Below are 22,051 nucleotides of genomic sequence, written 5' to 3' on the forward strand. Positions count from 1 at the left end.
GACTACAAGATTTTTTTTCAAAAGTACTTACTAACCGGTTAAATAAGGTTATTGGTGATCTTGTATGACCAGAACAGAGCTATTGCTTACCTAGAAGATCCATCCATGATAATATTTTCTTAATCTGAGATCTCATTGATGTAACCGCATGCAAAAAGATTTTGGAATAATGTCTCTCGATTTTCAAAAGGCATTTGACAGTGTTGACCGTAAGTTTATGCATCATGTATTGAAGGCATGTGGCCTCGGAACAAAATTTCGATCCTACATTGACTTGCTATTCACAGATATTTAGCTTAACAGTGATTGTCCCTCTTAACAATGCGTTGGCTCCCGCCATAAAGATTAACAATGTGTTGGCTCCCGCCATAAAGGTTCCGAGAGCAGTGAGGCAGGGTTACCCACTTTCTGGTTTTTTGCTTGCTCTTTCTTTAGAATCCGTTCTCAATATGCTTTGAAAATAAAATTCTGGAAAGGCACTTTCTCTTGAGACCAATATACTTAGACCTCCTGGTCTCTCTGTCTTCTACCAGCTCATTTCTGGTTTTGCATCCTCTGCTCTTTCCATGCTTTGTACCCCCCAGGTTTCTACGGGACACAAACGGTCCACCATCAACCCTTTCTGGTGAAACTACTTAAATCTAGGATCAATGCTCACCTACACTCATTCGTTCCTCTTTCCAGCCCACCTGTGGAACCAACTTACACATCCTCTTAAATCTCACCACCGAGACATCCCCAATCCAAAACCATCTTTTCTGCCCCAGATAACCCCCAGCCCCCACCCTCTAAATTTCCCATTGTGTGCATCTCACGTGTCCTGCCATAACCCTTCCTACACCCATTGGCCCTGGTCTTGGTGTTTTCCCCTCAATCTGCTGTTCCTTTTGTTCTGTTGCATCCTTCTCCGTTCCTTGTTCTCACTCTTCCATGAGCCTCGACTTTGTATACAAAAAATATATTAAAAGAAGTTCGGTTTGGACAATCACTGGAGCACTCGAGATGAAACCAAAGGAGAAATGGATACGTCAATGTTGAAAGTGTGGAAACAATCATTCAATCTCACTTGAAATTCAAAAGATTCAAGCAAGGCAGGTGCCAAAGGTTCTCGACTCTGCCAGACCTCAAAGGACCTCGGAAAGGAAGTTCCAAGTCATCTCCCATACAGTCAAGACTTGTCACCTCTCTTTGGGCACGTGCACCGCAATCTCAAATGTCCTCCCAGAGGAATCGAGTGGCAAAGGTCTATAAAGGACCATGAGACCCAAGCCACCACAATTTGCTTTATTACAAGAGTACCGTAAATAATCATTCAACACCTTTGACTTAAAAACTCACTTGGACCTGCACTCGGCTCGCTCGGCTACATCCAGTAAGCATGACGGGTATTGCAAAAAAAATATTTAAAAATGAAGAATTTTAATCACATAACTTGCATTGCAAGCCTGGTGTTGGCTTAATGGTTAGGGGGGGCTGGCTTGGGATCTTAGGGTCCTGAGTTCGAGCCATGTTGGCCGCTGAATTAACACCAGGTGGGGTTGACTCAGCCTGTCATCCTTCTGAGGTCGGCAAAATGAGTACCAGTGTACTGGTGTAGGGGCACAGCATCAGCGGCACAGTCGTGCCCCAACAAAATGACAGCTACCCGGCAGCCAAGCAGCAATACGCAAGAACAAGAAGAACTACTTGCATTACACAGCTGATTCGGTAAATGTAAAAAGGCTAATCACCTAATATCTTGTGTTGTGTATATAAATATAAAATTATGCATTATATTGTGGTGGCAAAGGCTCATATTCTTCACAGGGAATCGAGGCACTCATGACAATGTGAACATTTCCTTGGTTAAGAACCAATCCGAGAGAGTTTGGAACCCTGTGAAAGGCCCGTGTGGAAATGTCAACTGTGAAATCAATGAGAACCAACCAAACAGCTTTAACCACTCAACCACCAAGCCATTCACAACTTGTAAGCTTGAGGGAGAGCTCTCGGTAGAGTGCAAAACCTCCGCCGCCAATAGTGCTGGGTCACTTAAGTGAACCTGATGTCCTATTCATTGTAGGTCAAAACGGATCAGACTCGACTGAACCACGATTGAATAAACTAAACTAGATCGACGCGCATGTAGAAATGCCCAAAAAAAAAAAAAAAAAAATCGAAATTTTTTGAAAAAAAAGTTGCAAATTTTTTTTTTCTCCAAAAAATTTTTTTTTTGGGGTTGGAAATCACTAAAAACATGTAGAAATGCAAAAACAAAAATTCAAATATCTTTTCAAAATGGCCGCCATAGCGGCCATATTGGACTTTGGACCAAGTCCAAAATATAATGCCATGATCCTTGGACCATACCTAATCCCCCAGCAAGTTTCGTAGAAATCCGTCCAGGAGTTTTTCCGTAATACTGATCACAAACAAACAAACAAACAGACAAACAGACGGGTGAAAACAGAAACCTCCGTCCATCTTCGATGGCGGAGGTTAACTAGAGGGGGAGCACTAGGGAAAGTGCAAAACCTCCGCTGCCAATACTGCTGGGTCACTCAAGTGAACCTTATATCTTATTCATTAAATATGATGTCAACAGTGCTGACAGAGTTATAGTTCTTTTCTCCAACATTTTTTTTGGGGGGGGGTTGGAAATCACTTAAAACATGTATAAATGCAAAAAAAAATTTCTCCAACAAATTTTTTTTTGGGGGGGGGGTGGAAATCACTTAAAACATGTAGAAATGCAAAAAAAAAAAATTACTCTACATTTTTTTTGGGGGGGGGGGGACAAAGTCCAAAATCTAATGGCATGATCCTTGGACCATACCTAACCCTCCACCAAGTTTCGTCGAAATCTGTCGAGGAGTTTTTCCGTAATACTGTTCACAAACAAACAAACAGAAAGGGGTGAAAACAGTAACCTCGGATCTTCGATGGTGGAGGTTAATAAGTCACAGCAAGAGGGGTGGGAGGGGGATGTTCAAAGTAAAAAAAATAAATAAAGACAAAAAAGAATAAAGCAACAACAACGGATCAGGAAGAAGAATGGTGATGAGGAATGAACCCTACCTAAAAAGGAGTTCACCAAGGCTGTTGCTTATATGAGGATCACCTGGGTACAGGCGGATGGCCAGGTCAAAGCAGTCTAATGCATCTCTCCCACGATCAAGCGCCAGCAACTCATTCCTCCAAGCCTGCAAAATCTGCCGGAAGGCTACCTAGGAGATGGAATTGGAACGAGAGACCACCAAAAAAGAGAGGGGGGGTGCATTGATAATATGGATTTGCAAAGTCTACATGAATATAATTTTTTTTCCATAAACATTTAGAGATCATTCGAAAGACAAACTAAGGGAGTGGGTGTAAATGTGCAAATAGTGATGTACGGTAGGCCACAGTTGTGTATTCTTCAAGTGCATAATTTTGCCGCAGATGGTATGTCGCAGACAAAACTTGCATAATCAAATGGAGTTGTGTCAAAGTATAACAAATGTTTCATCCTTCAAGCATCACTCGGACTGATTTATGGCTTGTTTAATGTATAACAATATTTATTACCTCCAACACCGAAGGTGAAGAAGGTGATGTTTTCACCCCTTTTTGTCCGTTGGGTGGTCGCTAGACTACCCTTATTCTCAGGTTTTCCGTCTGTCTGTATGTCTGTTTGTTTGTATGTAATGGACAGCTCTGGAGGCCAGAGGAGTCAACCGATTTTGATGAAACTTGACTGGTAGGTTCATACCAGGATCTAGCTGTATGCTTTTGAGCACCGTTGCTATGGATGCCACCGTTGCCTAGCAATGGGACTTTGAAATTTTTGAAAAAAATCCGGGGAAATTTTTTTTTTCGAAAATCAAAAATCGGCTTCTGCACTTTTATGCGCACTATAATCAACCTCTGTCAAAAATTTTCAGCCCGATCCGTCAAAAACTGTATGACTAGTATGCAATTATATAGCGACCACCCATGTTACCTACCAGCTTGTTTGTTTATTTGTGTGTACATGATATCTCAAAAAGTTGTGGAAGGATCCAGATGAAACTTCGTGGGCAGGTTGGGTGTGTGACCACGACAAACTGATTCGATTTTGGTGAAGATCTGAATCTGGATCCGACTACTGGAATTTTTTTTTAAGCGATTCTTCACCGTTGAGAGACAGGGCTAAAAACTATATATAGCACGATGTCTCAAAAATGTAATGGGCCAGATATGTTCTCGTGGATCAGGTATTACAGGGCAGAGGTGTGTGCTCTTCCAAGTGCCCTTCCAGTTTTAAAAGCAACATTCCATTTTGGCCGAACAGGATGGGCTCGAGGTACCTCACCTCTGAACTCTCGAGCCTGTGATTGAATCCTGACTCAGCTATAAGCTGTGATCCTGGTATGTCGCAGGCAGGGCGAGGAATCAATATGTGTGCCGTCCCTCGGTCGGACGTTAAACTGCACAGGTGTCCCGTCTGCCAGCATTAGTTGGTGGACGATGTCGCACAGTGTTCCTCGTGAAGAGTAGGCTGGTTATTGCTAGCACAATGGTCAAATTACAAATTTCTATCCTAACGTATCGGGGGCACTTCAGCAATCGAAGCAACGATTTAAACCCTGAATAAATCAATCTTGCAATAGTTGAAGATGCAATCGGCGTATGCAGGAGTGTCAAATGGAGTCTGGTGTTTGTTAAATGTTACATCGTGTCCTTCAACTTTGTGTCGGTGGGTTATCGCCGGGAACCTGAGCAAATTACAAATTGACTAACTGCTGGGAAGGCAATGGCAAACTACCCAGTGTTCCATTTCATTCCAAATTAACTCATGCATAGTGCACTTTCATTTTACCATGTGCTTTACAATGAAGAGTAAATTTTTAACGAGTAAATTTTTAACGAGTAATGAATTTAAAATGACATCAACAAGGTTCAACAAATAAGAACTAGAATGGCACTCGGGAGAGCGCACACCTCCACCAGGTTGAATAGTCAACGTTTTGTATCCCACCTATAGGTCGGATTTGGACTCGGACTTGAACTAAAATTTAATCCGCTTGTTCTTGTCACCGAACCAACTCGTCCGCAAAGTTTCGTCTGAATCCGTCCATAACTTCTTGAAATATCATGCGAAATATCATTTTGGCCTGACCTCTCAATGGTGAAGAATCAGTCAAAAAATTCTCAGATCTAGATCCGGATTCAGATCTTCACCAAAATCTAATCACTTCGGCCTTGTCACATGTGCAGGCTCTCCACAAAAATTTAGTCCAAATCCATCCACAACTTTTTCAGATATTTTGTTGAAAAACAAACAAATGAAAAATCGTGCTTAGCACGACACTTGGCGAATTAGTTGACCTTTCCGTGTGGTGGTCCAAGCTGTAATGTCATGGAATGTGTGGTGTTTATTTGTTCGTACATTAATAAAATGACGCGACGTCACAAATAACAATTATCAGGCGCGCGTTGTCATGGTAACGGCAGCAGATTGAAAATTTTCACAACTCATTTAAAGCCACCGTGTGACATTCAACAACTTATCATCGGTGCTTGTTGCCTTCATTCTGATCGTAGAAAATATTTGAAATACCTCGGAACATTACTTTTCAACCAGCTTTACGATCCCGTTATCAGGTTTGAAATATGTTGTAAAACAAAAATATTTATTATTTGTGTGTTTTTCATGTTTTGGGTGACCCTGACCTTGACCTTGGGTCAATTTCGATCAAACTTTGTACACATGTTAATATTACATGCATAAATAGACAGTATAAGTTTCAATATAATAAGTGCAAAACTGTTTGAGAAATAGCCATGTGTAATTCACAAAATTCCACATTGGTTTATAATGGGCGATAATATAAAGTGATGCAGAATCCAGATCCTGATCTTGAACATCACCAAAAGTCACATATCCTTTTGCACTGTGGATTTCTATCAGCTGATAAAATTTCATCCAAATCGGTTAAGAATTGAGACCTGTAGAACGAATAGAATTTTTTTTAAATCACGCCAATAGCTAAAAACTTTGATGTCATACGCTTGCGAAAACTGTGCATAATTTGTACTAACATGCAATTTAAAACTTAAAACATTTAGCTATTCCATTGAAGTTTGTTTTGGCGTCAACAGCAAGTCGCTACGACTTCCGGTTACTGAGTTATGTTCAAAAGCTTGTTTTCACCTTTTTTTGACGTAACGTCGTGACGTTAAGTGTGATTATGACGTGATTTGATCCCAGACTATTTCAGCAAGATTGGCTATCACGTGTTAAACTTTGATAACGATTGCTTCAGTAGTTTCGGCTGCACACGAGCGTAAATATATTTTTTTTAATGATGTCAATAGGCAAAACTTTAACGTCATACACTTGCGAAAACTATGCGTAATTTGTAATAAGATGCATTTAGTAATCATTTCGATATTTGAATGAAGTTTAATTTGGCATCAACTGCAAGTCATAGCGACTTCCGGTCACTGAGTTATGCCCAAAAATGTGTTTTCACGTTGTGTGACGTCACGTCGTGATGTTTAGACGGGGTTTGGACGCGGACTGTCTCAGGTGGATTGCCTATCAGGTGTAAAAATTTAAGAATGACTGGTCCAGCCATTTGGGCTGTAGACGACTGGACAAACAAACAAACAAGCAGTCATAGACTGGTACTTACGAAATCGTCAACTTGACATCTGACTTTATCTAATAAAAGCTATCTCTGGAGAAGGTAGCGACACAAACCAGAAGTTTCTACCATGATTCTGTACCAAACCATCAAAAATTGAATTTTTGACCCCACTGTGACCTTGACCTTTGACCGATTTTGACCAAAATCTAATCAGCAATAGCCATTACCCTCCTGAATCACGTGGTGTAATTTGACATTGGTAGCTTCTTCCGTTCTCGAGTTATCGTGCCAACAAACAAACAAACAAGCAGTCATAGACTGGTACTTACGAAATCGTCAACTTGACCTCTGACCTTGTCTAATAAAAGCTGTCTCTCGAGAAGGTAGCGACGCAAACTAGAAGTTTCTACGATGATTCTGTACCAAACCATCAAAAATCGAATGTTTTGGATGTTTGACCTCACTGTGACCTTGACCTTTGACCGATTTTGACCAAAATATAATCAGCGCGAGCCACCACCCTCCTGAATCACGTGGTGTAATTTGACACTGGTAGCTTCTTCTGTTCGAGTTATCTGTACCAAACCATCAAAAATCGAATAATTGCCCTCACTGTGACCTTGATCTTTGACCGATTTTGACCAAAATCTAATCAGCACAAGCCATCACCCTCCTGAATCACGTGGTGTAATTTGACATTGGTAGCTTCTTCCGTTCTCGAGTTATCGTGCCTACAAACAAACAAACAGAAACGGAAGGCATCAATATACTTACGAAATCTTTAGATTTCGTAAGTAACAAACCAACAAACGGAACAGACCAACATACTTGACAAAATCAAAGATTTCACCAAGTAATAAACAGACAGGGGTGAAAACATAACCTCCATCGACCTTCGGTGGTGGAGGTTAAAAAAAGAAGAACAAATGTGTCCAAGAGCCACGTCCAAAAGGTTTTGCCTTCACCAGAAGAAGAACAAGAACAAGAAGAAGAAGAAGAAGAAGAACAACAACAACAACAACAACAACAACAACTCGGAGCTCTCTTTGAGCCATCGTTCGCAACGCAACGCGGCTAAAAATTCATTACAGAAAGTCGAAACATCATCATTTTGATCACAATAAGAATAACAACAACAACAACTTCCGATATTTCGTCATGTGCCTTGATGGAGCCAATAGCGAGACCAGTCATGGAGGCTCCTCGTTCATGACCAGAAAATCGTGTATTTACGAAATTACAACACATTAAATGGAATAATCTTTAAATAGTAACGTGAACTTTTCGAAACTTTAAAGCAAATGTCCGAATATATTTAAAAGTTCATCATAGATGCTCTCACAAGGAACCCTCAATGTGAGGATGTGGCGAGGTGTTTAGTATTTAAGGAGCTCCGGATCCTGTATATAAAAGAGCAGTGTCCTAAAGGTTTTGGAAGAAGAAGAAGAAGAAGAAGAAGAAGAAGAAGAAGAAGAAGAAGAAGAAGAAGAAGAAGAAAGTGGAGCTCTCTTGGAGCCAGCGTTCGCTACGCGAGATGCGACTAAAAATTCAATCGGACCACTGGACCTGCAGCTTATCTGGGCCTTGGCCTAATGTTGTAAACCAAATTTGGTGTCATTCTGACTGGTGGGTCCTAGAGAGGAAGATTTCTTTGAAGGCATTCAAGTGATGTTCCCAAAAATTTACAAAGTCCACCATTTTGACACTTCCGGTCACGTGATCGGCATGGCCTCCACAATTTTAACATCAGGACCCAGTCCTGATGTTGTCACCCAAATTTGATTGCAGAAATGCAGGAATTCACCAAACTTGGTAGTTTATGATCACCATATTATGACTAAGTTTCGAGAGCAGCGTCATTCTTGGCCCAGCATCCTGGAGTGGAGTCAAAAGTTTTTTTTTTTTTTAACCAAACTTGACATTGGGTCATTCCTGGTGGAACCATTTGCCATCTTTCAACTTCGCTTTGCTTTCGGTGGGAAGTGTGGGGATTTGCGATGGCACGCCATCAACTTTACTATGATATAAAACGACATGCTTCTTGATGAAGCGAACTTCATTACCTCTTCTACCGAAGGTGAATGGAGGTTATGTTTTCACCCCTGTCCGTCTGTGTCCGTTTGTTTGTGAATTGTTGACGGACGCAGCCAAAATTTGGTGGACAGCTTGGGTATGTAACAAGGAAGAAATTATGAGATTTTGGTGAAGATCCGGATCTGGATCCGAGAATTTAAGTGGTTTTTCACCATCGAGAGATGGGCCCAAAAACTATACAGGGCAAGGTATCTCCAAAAAATGATGCACGGGTTCGGACGAAACTTGGTGGACGAGTCGGTCAGGTGACAAGAACATGCCGGTCAAGTTCGAGTTCACGTCTGAATCCAGATCTGGCTCATCAGCGGGATACAAAACGTACACTAATCAGCTTGGCAGAGGTACGTGCTCTACCTTCTCGTTCAATTGTGATATCGTCTGATGAGCGATATTTGACGTCCATAATAACAAATACGATTCAAGACCCTGAAATATTGGTTTGAAACATTTAATATGCAAGTTAGCTGAAAAGGAGGTCAACATGCACGTCGAGCAGGACAGTCTCAAGACTGCACAAGTTTCGAACCAGATAACCGATGCTGGTAACAGCGAAACATGGTAACACTTCGTTCAATGGAGCCTGCTGTTGGCTCAGCGGTTCGGGTAGCGGCTTGGGATCCTGGGGTCCTGAGTTCAAGCCCCGTCGGCCGCTGAATTAATACACCAGGGGGTTGACTCAGCCTGTCATCCTTCCGAGGTCGGCGAAATGAGTACCAGTTAGAGTGTGTGTACTGGTGGAGGGGCACTGCATCAGAGACACAGTCACGTTTCAAGAAATGATAGCTACTCCGGCAGTTAAGTTGCCATACGACTACCACCACCACCACCACCACCACTAGAGATGACCTGCGAGGGGGGCTGGGGTGTATCCCTGGGGGTCGTCCAATACGACTTGATCCTCCACCATCAGGACACATAACGAAACGGCATGACTCGTCAGCTCCGTGGAAACCACCTTGCGTGTGCTGGTCTTCAGGTCCACGGGCTCGCACACAGCGCAGCCATTGAATGCGTCCTCCCACGTGACTCCACAATGTAATTTTCTGCAACAACTCTAATCCTAACCCTTGAGTGTTACTGGGAACTTGTCTCCCTCATCACGATGCCGGGGGGGTGGTGAGGGTGAGGGGTGAGGGGTGAGGGGGGTGAGGGCCCACGACAACGCCCTGTGGAGATCTGTCCATCTTAACACGGCACGAGAACGACGGCTTCGGGTTAGAATCCTCGTTCAACACGTCACTGGGTTCATAACAACAAAGTCAATCGTCCGGAATTCTTTTCTGTTGATATTAACGGTTCAATGGTGGTTGTCGTTGTTGATGTTAATGTTAATGAGCAATGAGTTTCGCAGTTTCCGCACCTGCCATTCACGACGTAACCTTGGACGGAGAGTGAGAACCAGGACAGCTTTGGCAAAGATATCTCCGGCATCGCATCCCGGCTCTTCTGCCTCCAAGTCCATTATGCCTCCTCTGAGGAATTTCTCCCTTTACCCTCGTTCACAAATAAAAACACGTTGTCATCTCTTTTTTTTTTTTTTTTTTTTTTTTTTTTTGACGAGACTTTTGCTAACCCGGAAGAACTTTTAAAGATATTCGTATTTCATTTGTTCGTGATATTAAATTGTCTTTTATTAGACAATGTATAGGTTTCCCGCTAAATAAATGTAAAGACTAAACAACGTAATTTTTGGCGTTAATAATAATAATAAATAAATAAAAAAATCCATCCAAACAATGCAAGCTGCTAATACACCGTGTGGTGAAATTATGGAAGAAGAAGAAGAAGAAGAAGAAGAAGAAGAAGAAGAAGAAGAAGAAGAAGAAGAAGAAGAAGAAGAAGAAGAAGAAGAAGAAGAAGAAGTCGCACCACGTGATGTGTGACCCGCGCGCAAGGCAAGTTAAAGCTGAAAACTGCTCTGCCGAAGGACGGTCCCTGGGGCCTTGTCATTAACTGGAGTAGTCCGCTGAGGCGTAAACGGTGAGAGTTGAGAGTGTACCTGGTTCTGTGTGTTTACTGGTTAATTGTTATTATAACCCGCTCTGATTGATTGCTCATGTACTCGTTTTTCTTTGTGTTTGTAGAGATGGCTTCAATCAAGTGAATTAAAGCCGAATTCCTCGAAGGCCTTTATCTTTATCTTTATCTTTATCTTTATCTCTCTCGACCATGGACAACATCTTCAAACCGGAGAAGTTCGATGCGGACCCAAACGCCAACGACGCCGAGATGAGGTGGTGTCATTGGTATCGCACGTTCTCACACTACCTGACGACCATTGAGGAACTTCATGTGGACAAACTGGCCGCCCTTGTAAACCACGTCTCGCCGAGTGTATATAGACTCTTCTCGGAGTGCAACACTTATGAAGAAGCGGTCGACGTGCTGCAGGCGCTCTACGTGAAACGCAAGAACGAGGTATACGCAAGACATCTTCTCATCACACGCAGGCAACAGGCTGGTGAGACAATCGATCAGTACCTGCAGGCTCTGAGACAGTTAGGCAAAGACTGCAACTTCCAGGCTGTAAGTGCCGAGAGACATAGAGATGAAGCAACCCGAGAGGTGTTCATACTGGGGCTACGGTCTGCCCCCATACGGAAACGCTTACTGGAAAATGCACTAGATTTTGAAACGACCGTCAACCAAGCCCGATACTGGAACAACGTATTACAGAACCGAGCGATTCGCCATGGCGCGCGCAAGTAATGGTGACCACTAACCGGAACCAGAAGAAACGAATGGTTGTCGATTATTCTCAAACGAGCAATCGCTACACCCACCTCGATGCCTACCCATTGCCGCGCGTAGACGAGATGGTCGAACGCGTGGCCGATTACAAAATATTCAGCACCATCGATTTGCGAAGCGCCTATCATCAAATTCCCATTCGAGAGGAAGACCGACCTGACGCCGCGTTCGAGGCGGGCAGGCGACTCTATCAATTCAGGAGAATCCCATTCAGTGTCACTAATGGAGTAGCTTGTTTTCAACTAGTCATGGATAATATCATCTCGGACAAAAACCTAAAAGACACTTTTGTTTACCTGGATAATGTCACGGTGTGCAGAAAAAATTGGGGGGGGGGGGGGGACATGATGCAAATCTGGACAGATTCTTGAATATTGCAAGGAAATATAATGACACCGAACTACGACAAATGTGTATTCTCAGCAAAGTCAATCGATCTACTCGGATACACAATAGCCAACGGCGCGATCAAGCCCGATCCTGAACGTTTGCGCCCACTCCGCGAACTACCCCTTCCTCATGACCTGCAGTCATTGCGTCGGGTGATTGGGATGTTCGCGTACTACGCTAAATGGATTCCCCAATATTCTGAGAAAATTCATCCTTTAGTGCATTGCAAGAACTTCCCGCTAGAGGCCGCTGTTTTAAATGCTTTCAACGGCCTCAAAGACGACATCAGCAACTCCGTGGTATTGTCAATCGATAGCACGGTGCCCTTCGTGGTGGAAAAGGATGCTTCCGATCACGCGATCGCCACGACGCTCAATCAATCAGTCCGGCTGACCCGTCGCGTTCTTCTCAATAACTCTCTCTGGAAGCGAGCAGAGACACTCAGCGATAGAGAAGGAAGCATACGCTATTGTCGAAGCCCTACGTAAATGGAGACATTATTTACTGGGCAACCACTTCACGCTCGTCACGGACCAGCGATCCGTTGCTTTTATGTTTGATGGGAAAAATAACGGAAAAATTAAAAATGACAAAATAATGAGATGGCGCATCGAACTATCTTGTTATAGTTATGACATTGTTTATCGGCCTGGGAAAGACAACCCTGCTGCGGACACCCTTTCACGGATCCACTGTTCGGTGACATCAAGTTGGGCTTTACAAGACCTTCATGTCTGTCTATGCCACCCAGGAGTGACCAGAACAGCACACTTTGTGCGTCGACAAAACCTTCCTATTCTATCGAATATAGTAAACAAATGAGTGCTTCTTGCCCTGTTTGTGCTGAACTAAAACCCAGATTCTATGGCGCGGCTCCAGGCAAGCTGATCAAGGCTACTTCACCCTTCGAGAGACTAAATATCGACTTCAAAGGGCCCCTGCCGACTGAGACAGACAACAGATACATATTCACTGTTGTTGATGAATACTCAAGGTTCACGTTTGCATTCCCATGTTCGGATATGACCTCGAGCATTGTCGTGAAATGTCTCTCTGAACTCTTTGCCATGTTTGGAAAACCATCGTACATACATTCTGACAGAGGTCCGTGTTTCATGTCGGATGAACTCAAACAGTTCCTACATGAACACGGCATTGCGACGAGTCGAACGACGAGTTACAACCCACAAGGTAATGGAGAGGTGGAACGGTATAACGGAGTTATTTGGAAAGCCGTAACCCTGGCGCTGAAATCGAGAGGACTGGGGATTGAGCGGTGGGAGATTACCCTCCACGAGGCCCTGAATTCCATACGCTCTTTGCTCTGTACGTCCATCAATACGACTCCGCATGAACAAATGTTTACTCACCAACGATGATACACCGGCGGTCAATCGGTGCCCAACTGGCTAACTTATCCTGGTACTGTGTTCATGAAGCACCCAGAACGACAAAGCAAGTATGAACCATTGGTGGATAAGGTCTAACTCATCGATACTAATCCTGAGTTTGCTCATGTTAAATTTCCTGATGGTAGGGAGACCACTGTGTCGGTTTGCCATCTGGCTCCCGCTGGTACTTCTTCCTCAGGTACTTCTCCCTCTGGTACTCCCCCCCCCCAGGTGCTTCTCCCTCAGGTACTTCTCCCTCTGGTACTCCCCCCCCCGGTGCTTCTCCCTCAGGTACTTCTCCCTCTGGTACTCCCCCCCGGTGCTTCTCCCTCAGGTACTTCTCCCTCTGGTACTCCCCCCCCCCAGGTGCTTCTCCCTCTGGTACTCCCCCCCTTCTCCCTCTGGTATGCCCATAATAATTATGCCCATAATAATTTTCACTGCTTGAAATGTATGCTTCTATAGCTTTAAAGAAATTATGATGTATGAGTTAAACGTCAAGTTAAATTTTAAAGATGGGGAGAATGTGGTGAAATTAAGGACGAAGAAGACGAAGTCGCACCACGTGACGTGTGACCAGCGCGTGAGGAAAATAAAAGCTGAAAACTGCTCTGCCGAAAGGACGGTCCCTGGGGTCTTGTCATTAACTGGAGTAGTCCGCTGAGGCGTTCTGTGTGTTTGCTGGTTAATTGTTATTATACCCCGCTCTGATTGATTGCTCATGTATTCCTTTTGCTGTGTTTGTAGAGATGGCTTCAATCAAGTGAATTAAAGCCTAATTCCTCGAAGACCTTTCTCTCTCTCTCTCTCTCGTTCATTTCACAAGGTCTACGGTCGTTGGTTCTTGGTTAAATAATAAATGTAAAGACTAAATAACGTCATTTTTGGCGTTAAAACATCAACAACAAAAAAAATCCATCCAAACAATGCAAGCTGCTAATACACCGCTCATTTCACAAGGTCGACGGTCGTTGGTTCTTGGTTAATAAGTAAATGATGCATTGTAGTCAGCAAGGAATAGACACATAAACGACTAAGTTGAGGTCAACAAGTTGTTCAACCTGAGCGAAAAAGTCAATTAAATCGATCGCGTAATATAAAACATCACGTGACATTCGGAACAGGGGTCGGTCTGTGGCTTTGTGCTTCGTTACGTCACAGTTCACACAAAATGACGCACAGTGGGTGTATCATCAAGTGAACTTTCCAGGTTGGAAGGAAGAAACAAAGAGAACGCCAAATAGATCCGAGTCGTGATAAAAAATTAATCAAATTAATATTCGCCCCACATTCATTCCGATCGAAAACGGCTCGAACAAAAAGTGACTTGTATATTCCAATGAATGTGAGCGGGAGATGAAAATGTCACCGTGAGATGCACATTATTTATTAACGGGACAAGATGCACAAAATTATTGATTTAACAGAACAAGTTGCGAAGAAACAGGTGGGAGGGAACCAGCCTTGACACTTAAAATTGATTTGGTACATCCCTCGAATGGAGCCAAAACAACAACGACGCGACGTGGACAGTCTTTTTTTTTTAACAGCAACGGTTATTTTACTAGTAACTTTTAAACTTCATAAAACACACACTCTGCGAAGTAATATGTGAGGAAAAAAAAAAAAGTTAGCAGAGGATGGTTTCGATCCATCGACCTCTGGGTTATGGGCCCAGCACGCTTCCGCTGCGCCACTCTGCTCTGACGATAACGAACGTTAAAGAGAACTTATTTAAAGGATAACTTGTGAATTATTTAACATTTAATTTTACTAGTTGTTCTATGGACTATCGGTGCCCACTTGTATCGTAGAATATTTCAAGAATGAGGAATTTAATATTCTCAAAAGGTTTTATTAAACCGAACATCGGAGCGTAACAAGCTTTGCACGACACACCTCCTGACCTCCCATCCCCAACTCCATATTCCTCATCGCACCCTCTCGTGTCCAGTCGATGCACAACACCACATATCCCCCTTTTCTTTAACCACATGCATACCGCATGTCAGTGGACAACAATAATATCAATTAACTGGAAGCTGAAATGTCGTCATTGCCACAGCATGGATTAACCATAAAACAAGTCGGAACAAGAAGCGAATACTTCGATATCGCACGGCTGGGGAGAGTAAAAGTGGAGGTTCAGGATGATGAAACAATTTTGCAGTTATAAAATGTAAATGTCGACACGGTGAATTAGCATGCGTGATGGGAAGAGTTGTGACGTTGGACACATTTCTATTTATAGCCCTCAGATCAAAGGGACGGACGCGGCCATAAATGTGACAGACACAGGACAGAATAGCCAATTATATAACAGCGCGGTGTCGCCGTGCCATAAAAAAACGTACGTGCAAAAAAAAACAAAAAATAAAAACAACGAGAGTTGCAACACTGCGCGTCAACAACTTCACGGGACAGGAAGACACAGAAAACGATTCAGCACAAAAAACGTCGCTCTTCCGCAATAACCCCGCCCACAATACACCCGGCAATCTCCGCCCACAATACACCCGGCAATCTCCGCCCACAATACACCCGGCAATCTCCGCCCACAATACACCCGGCAATCTCCGCCCACAATACACCCGGCAATCTCCGCCCACAATACACCCGGCAATCTCCGCCCACAATACACCCGGCAATCTCCGCCCACAATACACCCGGCAATCTCCGCCCACAATACACCCGGCAATCTCCGCCCACAATACACCCGGCAATCTCCGCCCACAATACACCCGGCAATCTCCGCCCACAATACACCCGGCAATCTCCGCCCACAATCCACCCGGCAATCTCCGCCCACGATCCACCCGGCAATCTCCGCCCACGATCCACCCGGCAATCTCCGCCCACAATTCACCCGGCAATCTCCGCCCACAATACACCCGGCAATCTCCGCCCACAATACACCCGGCAATCTCCGCCCACAATACACCCGGCAATCTCCGCCCACAATACACCCGGCAATCTCCGCCCACAATACACCCGGCAATCTCCGCCCACAATCCACCCGGCAATCTCCGCCCACAATACACCCGGCAATCTCCGCCCACAATACACCCGGCAATCTCCGCCCACAATCCACCCGGCAATCTCCGCCCACAATTCACCCGGCAATCTCCGCCCACAATCCACCCGGCAATCTCCGCCCACAATCCACCCGGCAATCTCCGCCCACAATTCACCCGGCAATCTCCGCCCACAATACACCCGGCAATCTCCGCCCACAATCCACCCGGCAATCTCCGCCCACAATCCACCCGGCAATCTCCGCCCACAATCCACCCGGCAATCTCCGCCCACAATCCACCCGGCAATCTCCGCCCACAATCCACCCGGCAATCTCCGCCCACAATTCACCCGGCAATCTCCGCCCACAATTCACCCGGCAATCTCCGCCCACAATCCACCCGGCAATCTCCGCCCACAATCCACCCGGCAATCTCCGCCCACAATCCACCCGGCAATCTCCGCCCACAATCCACCCGGCAATCTCCGCCCACAATCCACCCGGCAATCTCCGCCCACAATCCACCCGGCAATCTCCGCCCACAATCCACCCGGCAATCTCCGCCCACAATCCACCCGGCAATCTCCGCCCACAATCCACCCGGCAATCTCCGCCCACAATCCACCCGGCAATCTCCGCCCACAATCCACCCGGCAATCTCCGCCCACAATACACCCGGCAATCTCCGCCCACAATACACCCGGCAATCTCCGCCCACAATACACCCGGCAATCTCCGCCCACAATACACCCGGCAATCTCCGCCCACAATACACCCGGCAATCTCCGCCCACAATTCACCCGGCAATCTCCGCCCACAATTCACCCGGCAATCTCCGCCCACAATTCACCCGGCAATCTCCGCCCACAATTCACCCGGCAATCTCCGCCCACAATTCACCCGGCAATCTCCGCCCACAATCCACCCGGCAATCTCCGCCCACAATCCACCCGGCAATCTCCGCCCACAATACACCCGGCAATCTCCGCCCACAATCCACCCAGAAATCTCCGCCCACAATACACCCGGCAATCTCCGCCCACATCACACCCAACAATAAGTGTGACAGAAGACACAGGACAGAATAGCCAATTATATAACAGCGAGATGTTGCCGCGCTGTAATAAACATGGCAACGGCTTAAATTGGCTTCCTTTTCTTATTCTCAAAGGACTTTACATTACATCTTCACATAATCTTGAGTCCAGACTGGAGGTCTACGAATTCTGGCGTCCCGGCCGACCGGCACGTGTTCTGATGTGTTTTACGCTGGTGGTGCGGTGATGTCAGGAAGGAGTGGAAGCTCGGCATCACCTCTTACATTCCTTTGACAGGCAGATGCTAAATGAGACGCATTCCAGATCCGCCCATCGGACAGTTTGTACGTGTGAGATCCTCTTTGCTCCTTAACTTGGAGAGGCGCTGATAATTTGGATTGTCCTTTTCGGAGTACGCCAGGTTTCCTCGCTCGGACGAAGGAACCACATTAACAGTTCACGTCCTTTGCTCCACGCCGTTTGGCGGTGTACACCATTTGCTTGTTCTGCTACTCTTGGACTCTGAGTGCCGCGTCTATTGTGTGGCGGTGTGTTGGGCTTTGGCATCTGCAAACCAGATACATGTAGCTTGGTGTGCATCTCTCTCCCATGAAGCACTTCAGCAGGTGATTGCTGCGTTGTGGCATGTCGAGTTGCCCGGTATGTTTGAAGAAAGTCCGTTGTAAATGTTTTCCAGTCCTTCCCTTCAATGTTAGCAGTGAGCAAGCTTTCCTTTAAGCTTCTAGTGAATCGCTCCATTTCCCCCATTCGCTTGCAGGTAGTACACTGCTGACTTCCTGTGGATAATGACTCCGTCTTTCAGAAAGGTTTCAAATTCCTGAGATGTGAATTGTGAACCATCGTCAGATGTCAACTCTTTTGGGTTACCTTCTCTGCTAAAGACGGTTGACAGGAACTTTGATCACTGTTGTGGAAGTGACCTGGGGTTTGATTTGCAGTGCTTTGGGTGGTAGAAGTGATGCGACCATTCAGTAGTTGCATGTCAAGTGCAGCAACCAGATATCTGCCCAGAATGGCAGCGCCGCTCCGCACTCTATAAAATTCAGTGGGCGCACAGCAATTCTCGAAAGTCACATACGCGTGTAGGCAACCACGCACAGGTATCGGATTTCTCAGGGAGCTAGCCAAGTGTAGTTTTGGCTCAGTCAGTGACATTCTTGAAACATTGCAGGTAGACGGATTCGGGAAGTATTGACACTGCCGAGCAGTCACTTCGTGAACCTGTTTGGAGCCCCGGCATACTTTAACAAAGTGTCCTCTCTTTTTGCAGCGGTTGCACTGGGCATCCTTTGCTGGGCATCCATAATAGCTGGCTGTGTGATTTACAGATCCACATCCGGAACACGTTTTCCCTTGAACCACTTGAGGTCGGTCATCTGAAGTCCCTCTCACAGCGAGTCTAAAGGGTCTCTTGCTGCTCATGTAAATAAACAGTTAAAACGGGACAAATAACGACCGGAAACTTAACTTTGAGAAAGTCGACAGAGAACCCTGAGAGACCCTTGATGACAGCTTTGCACACTCCTTGGCATTCTGTCAACCAGCTTCATGAGGTAGTCACCTGGAATGCTTTTCCATTAACAGGTGTGACTTCTTAAAAGTTAATTTGTGGGATTTCTTTCCTTCTTAATGCTTTTGAGCCAATCAGTTGTGTTGCGACAAGGTAGGGTTGGTGTAGAGTAAATATCCCTATTTGGTAAAAGACCATTATTTTGTCTGGACTGTAGTCATCCATATATGGCAAGAACAACTGAACCAAGCAAAGAGAAACGACAGTCCATCATTACTTAAACACATGAAGGACAGTCAATGTGGAAAATTTCAAGAACTTTGAAAGTTTCTTCAAGTGCCGTCGCAAAACCACCAAGCGCTATGATGAAACTGACTCTCATGAGGACCGCCACTGGAAAGGAAGACCCAGAGTTACCTCTACTGCAGAGGATAAGTTAATTATTAGAGTTACCAGTCTCAGAAATTGCCAATTAATTGCACCTCAGATTGCAGCCCAAGTAAATGCTTAAAGAGTTCAAGTAACAGACACATCTCAACATCAACTGTTCGGAGGAGATTGCGTGAATCAGGCCTTCATGGTCAAATTGCTGCAAAGAAACCACTACTGAAGGAGACCAAGAAGTAGAAGAGCCTTTCTTGGGCCAATAAACACGAGCAATGGACATTAGACTGGTGGAAATCTCTCCTTTGGTCTGATGAGTCCAAATTTGAGGTTTTTGGTTCCAACCGCCATGTTTTTGTGAGACGCGGAGAAGGTGAACGGATGATCTCTACATGTGTGGTTCCCACCGCGAAGCATGGAGGAGGAGGTGTGATGGTGTGGGAGTGCTTTGCTGGTGACATTGTCAGCGATTTATTTAAAATTCAAGGAACACTTAACCAGCATGGCTACCACAGCATTCTGCAGCGATATGCCATCCCATCTAGTTTGCGCCTAGTGGGACCAGCATTTGTTTTTCAACAGGACAATGACCAAAAACACACCTGCAGGCCATGTAAGGGCTATTTGACCAAGAAGTTGAGTGATGGAGGGCTGCATCAGATGACCTGGCCTCCACCGTCACCCGACCGAAACCCAATTGAGATGGATTGGTATGAGTTGGACCGCAGAGTGAAGGAAAGGCAGCCAAAAAGTGCTCAGCATATGTGAGAACTCCTTCAAGACTGTTGGAAAATCATTCCAGGTGACGACCTCATGAAGCTGGTTGACAGAATGCCAAGGAGTGTGCAAAGCTGTCATCAAGGCAAAGGGTGGCCACTTTGAAGAATATAAAATATAAAATATACTTTGATTTGTTTAACACTTTTTTGGTTACTACGTAATTCCAATTGTGTTATTTCATAGTTTTCATGTCTTCACTGTTATTTTAGAATCTGTGGCATCCATGCTGAACTTCTCAAGGCTGGTGGAAATGCTGCACTCGTGTCGTTGCATGCAGTTTTGTGCTCTGCCTGGAAACACAGGCATCATCCTAACTGATTGGAAGAGGGGCTTTGTTGTCCCTCTCTGGAAAGGGAAGGGTGATCGCCAAGACTGCAACAACTACCGAGGGGTGATGCTGCTCTCAGTGCTGAGCAAGGTCTTTGCTCGGATAATTCTTGATAGGGTTCGCCACCATCTGCTTGAGCACCAGCGTCCAGAGCAGTCAGGCTTTACACCAAAGAGGTCAACGATTGACCGTATCCTTGAATGAATGTGTGTCCAAACTCTTGACTGGTACAGGATACAGTATATATTGTTACAGACCAGGGGTCGAGTGAGAAGACCACCGGGGGGGGGGGGGAAGCTATCTCGGGTTCCCACAAGACTCCCCAGGATTGCAGGCCATCGCACACGGACAATTCAGTGATGCGGCGGGTCGCTAACCGACCGTGAACGCCAATAACTCAACTGCGTGACCTCGGGTCCTCCTGTCTAGAATCAGGTTACCTAATTAACCACGCGATTTAACCACCGGGGGAACCACGCCCTCGGTACTCCTTGTCCGAACCGGATCACCTTTCCGGATCAGATGCAGCCGAGCGGCACTGCCAAGGACTTACTGGCGAGAAGGAACAGATTGTTGGGAATAAAGACCCAGCTAAACTTAGATCCGAACCATGCTGGACCAATGGAGGAAAAGACAAAGGCAAGCTGGGAATATTTCTACAATTATTATTTATTTACAATAAGCGAGGAAAAGCATGTGGCACAACAAAAGGTTTATTGGGGATGTAATTTAGGGAAAGATGAGAGAGGTGTGGGGTTCCACAATTATACAAGCAACTTACAAAAGCAGACACAGTGCAGACTTGACGTGAGATTAATAAAAGCAACAATCACAACAATAAAAGATCTTATACAGGCTTACCTAACGGACAGGCGCCAACACTCTCAGACACACACTCAAAGTAAACCCAATTGTGAAAGGAACTTTTGCAGCCAGCGAGGGAGGGAGTTGAGGTTACAGTTTCTCGGTACCTGAGCGTTTTGGGGGAGGGATGCTCCATGGTGCGGCATCCGACAAAAGTTGTGTAGTTCGGTCCACAGCCGCACGAGTGGTAATCGTGTCTGTAGCAGGAGCCCGAGTGGAGAAGAGCGGAGTCCAAGGCCGAGAATGGAGCAGTAGACAGGACCAGGTAAGAGGCTTGGTCGACGTCATGTCGGCGGGGACCAGTCCAGCACGCGGATCCAAGCCGCAGGAACACTTTCACACAAACTCCTTCAATTCTCCACTTTCCAACCGACTTCTCACGCCTTCGACCTTCTTTCAACCAACTCCCACCGACTTCTTCCTTTCGATCAACAACAACCACCGACTTCTTCCTTTCAATCAACCAACAACCACTGACTTCTTCCTTTCGATCTCCAACAACAACCCCTTCCTCTGCGGATTGCTCCGTACTTTATAGATCCCGGAGCTCGGGGAGGAGCCATGGCGAAACCGACGTCATTGTCTGATCCGAGCATCCCGATTGGACCGGCCCTTCACGTGGTCCGCCTTTCTGGGCTGGGTTTCGGCCAGAAGCCGGCCTGGCCCGCCCACGTCTGGCCTTGGGAAGATGGTTGGCGGTGCAGCTTATCGCGTGTGTCCAGCCGAACGCCGAGAACCATAACAATATATACATATATATATATATATATATATATATATATATATATATATATATACATATATATATATATATATATATATATATATAATCGAAAACATGTGGAGTATGACGGGCACTCCCCCGATCTACAATGGACATAGTTCTACACCA

The 22,051-nt window shown here is 45.4% G+C and overlaps 2 protein-coding genes across 2 annotated transcripts in view; one reads left to right on the forward strand and one right to left on the reverse strand.

The window, feature by feature from the left end:
* PRMT9 (protein arginine methyltransferase 9) overlaps positions 1-10,176 on the reverse strand; it is a gene marked incomplete at its 5' end in the record, with an annotated part of 64,621 nt that extends 54,445 nt beyond the window's left edge. The window contains 2 exon segments of the mRNA XM_085864159.1: positions 3,058-3,206; positions 10,048-10,176. Coding sequence (XP_085720285.1) covers positions 3,058-3,206; positions 10,048-10,176 — 278 coding nt within the window.
* Positions 10,177-10,513: 337 nt separating this feature from the next.
* On the forward strand, positions 10,514-14,007 carry LOC147008999 (uncharacterized). Its single transcript, XM_085863592.1, has 3 exons — positions 10,514-10,667; positions 10,772-13,510; positions 13,586-14,007. Exon 2 carries the CDS (start codon positions 10,857-10,859, stop codon positions 11,394-11,396), a length of 540 nt encoding a protein of 179 aa, XP_085719718.1. The 5' UTR covers positions 10,514-10,667; positions 10,772-10,856; the 3' UTR covers positions 11,397-13,510; positions 13,586-14,007.
* The last annotated feature ends 8,044 nt before the right edge of the window (positions 14,008-22,051 follow it).

This window comes from Eptatretus burgeri, chromosome 18 (assembly GCF_056783735.1).
Source record: "Eptatretus burgeri isolate ZD-2024b chromosome 18, Ebu_testis_v1, whole genome shotgun sequence".
In the NCBI taxonomy this organism is placed as follows: Eukaryota; Metazoa; Chordata; class Myxini; order Myxiniformes; family Myxinidae; genus Eptatretus; species Eptatretus burgeri.

Coding starts and splice junctions, on each gene's coding strand:
- LOC147008999 (XM_085863592.1), top strand. CDS start 10,857: ATGGACAACATCTTCAAACCGGAGAAGTTCGATGCGGACCCAAACGCC.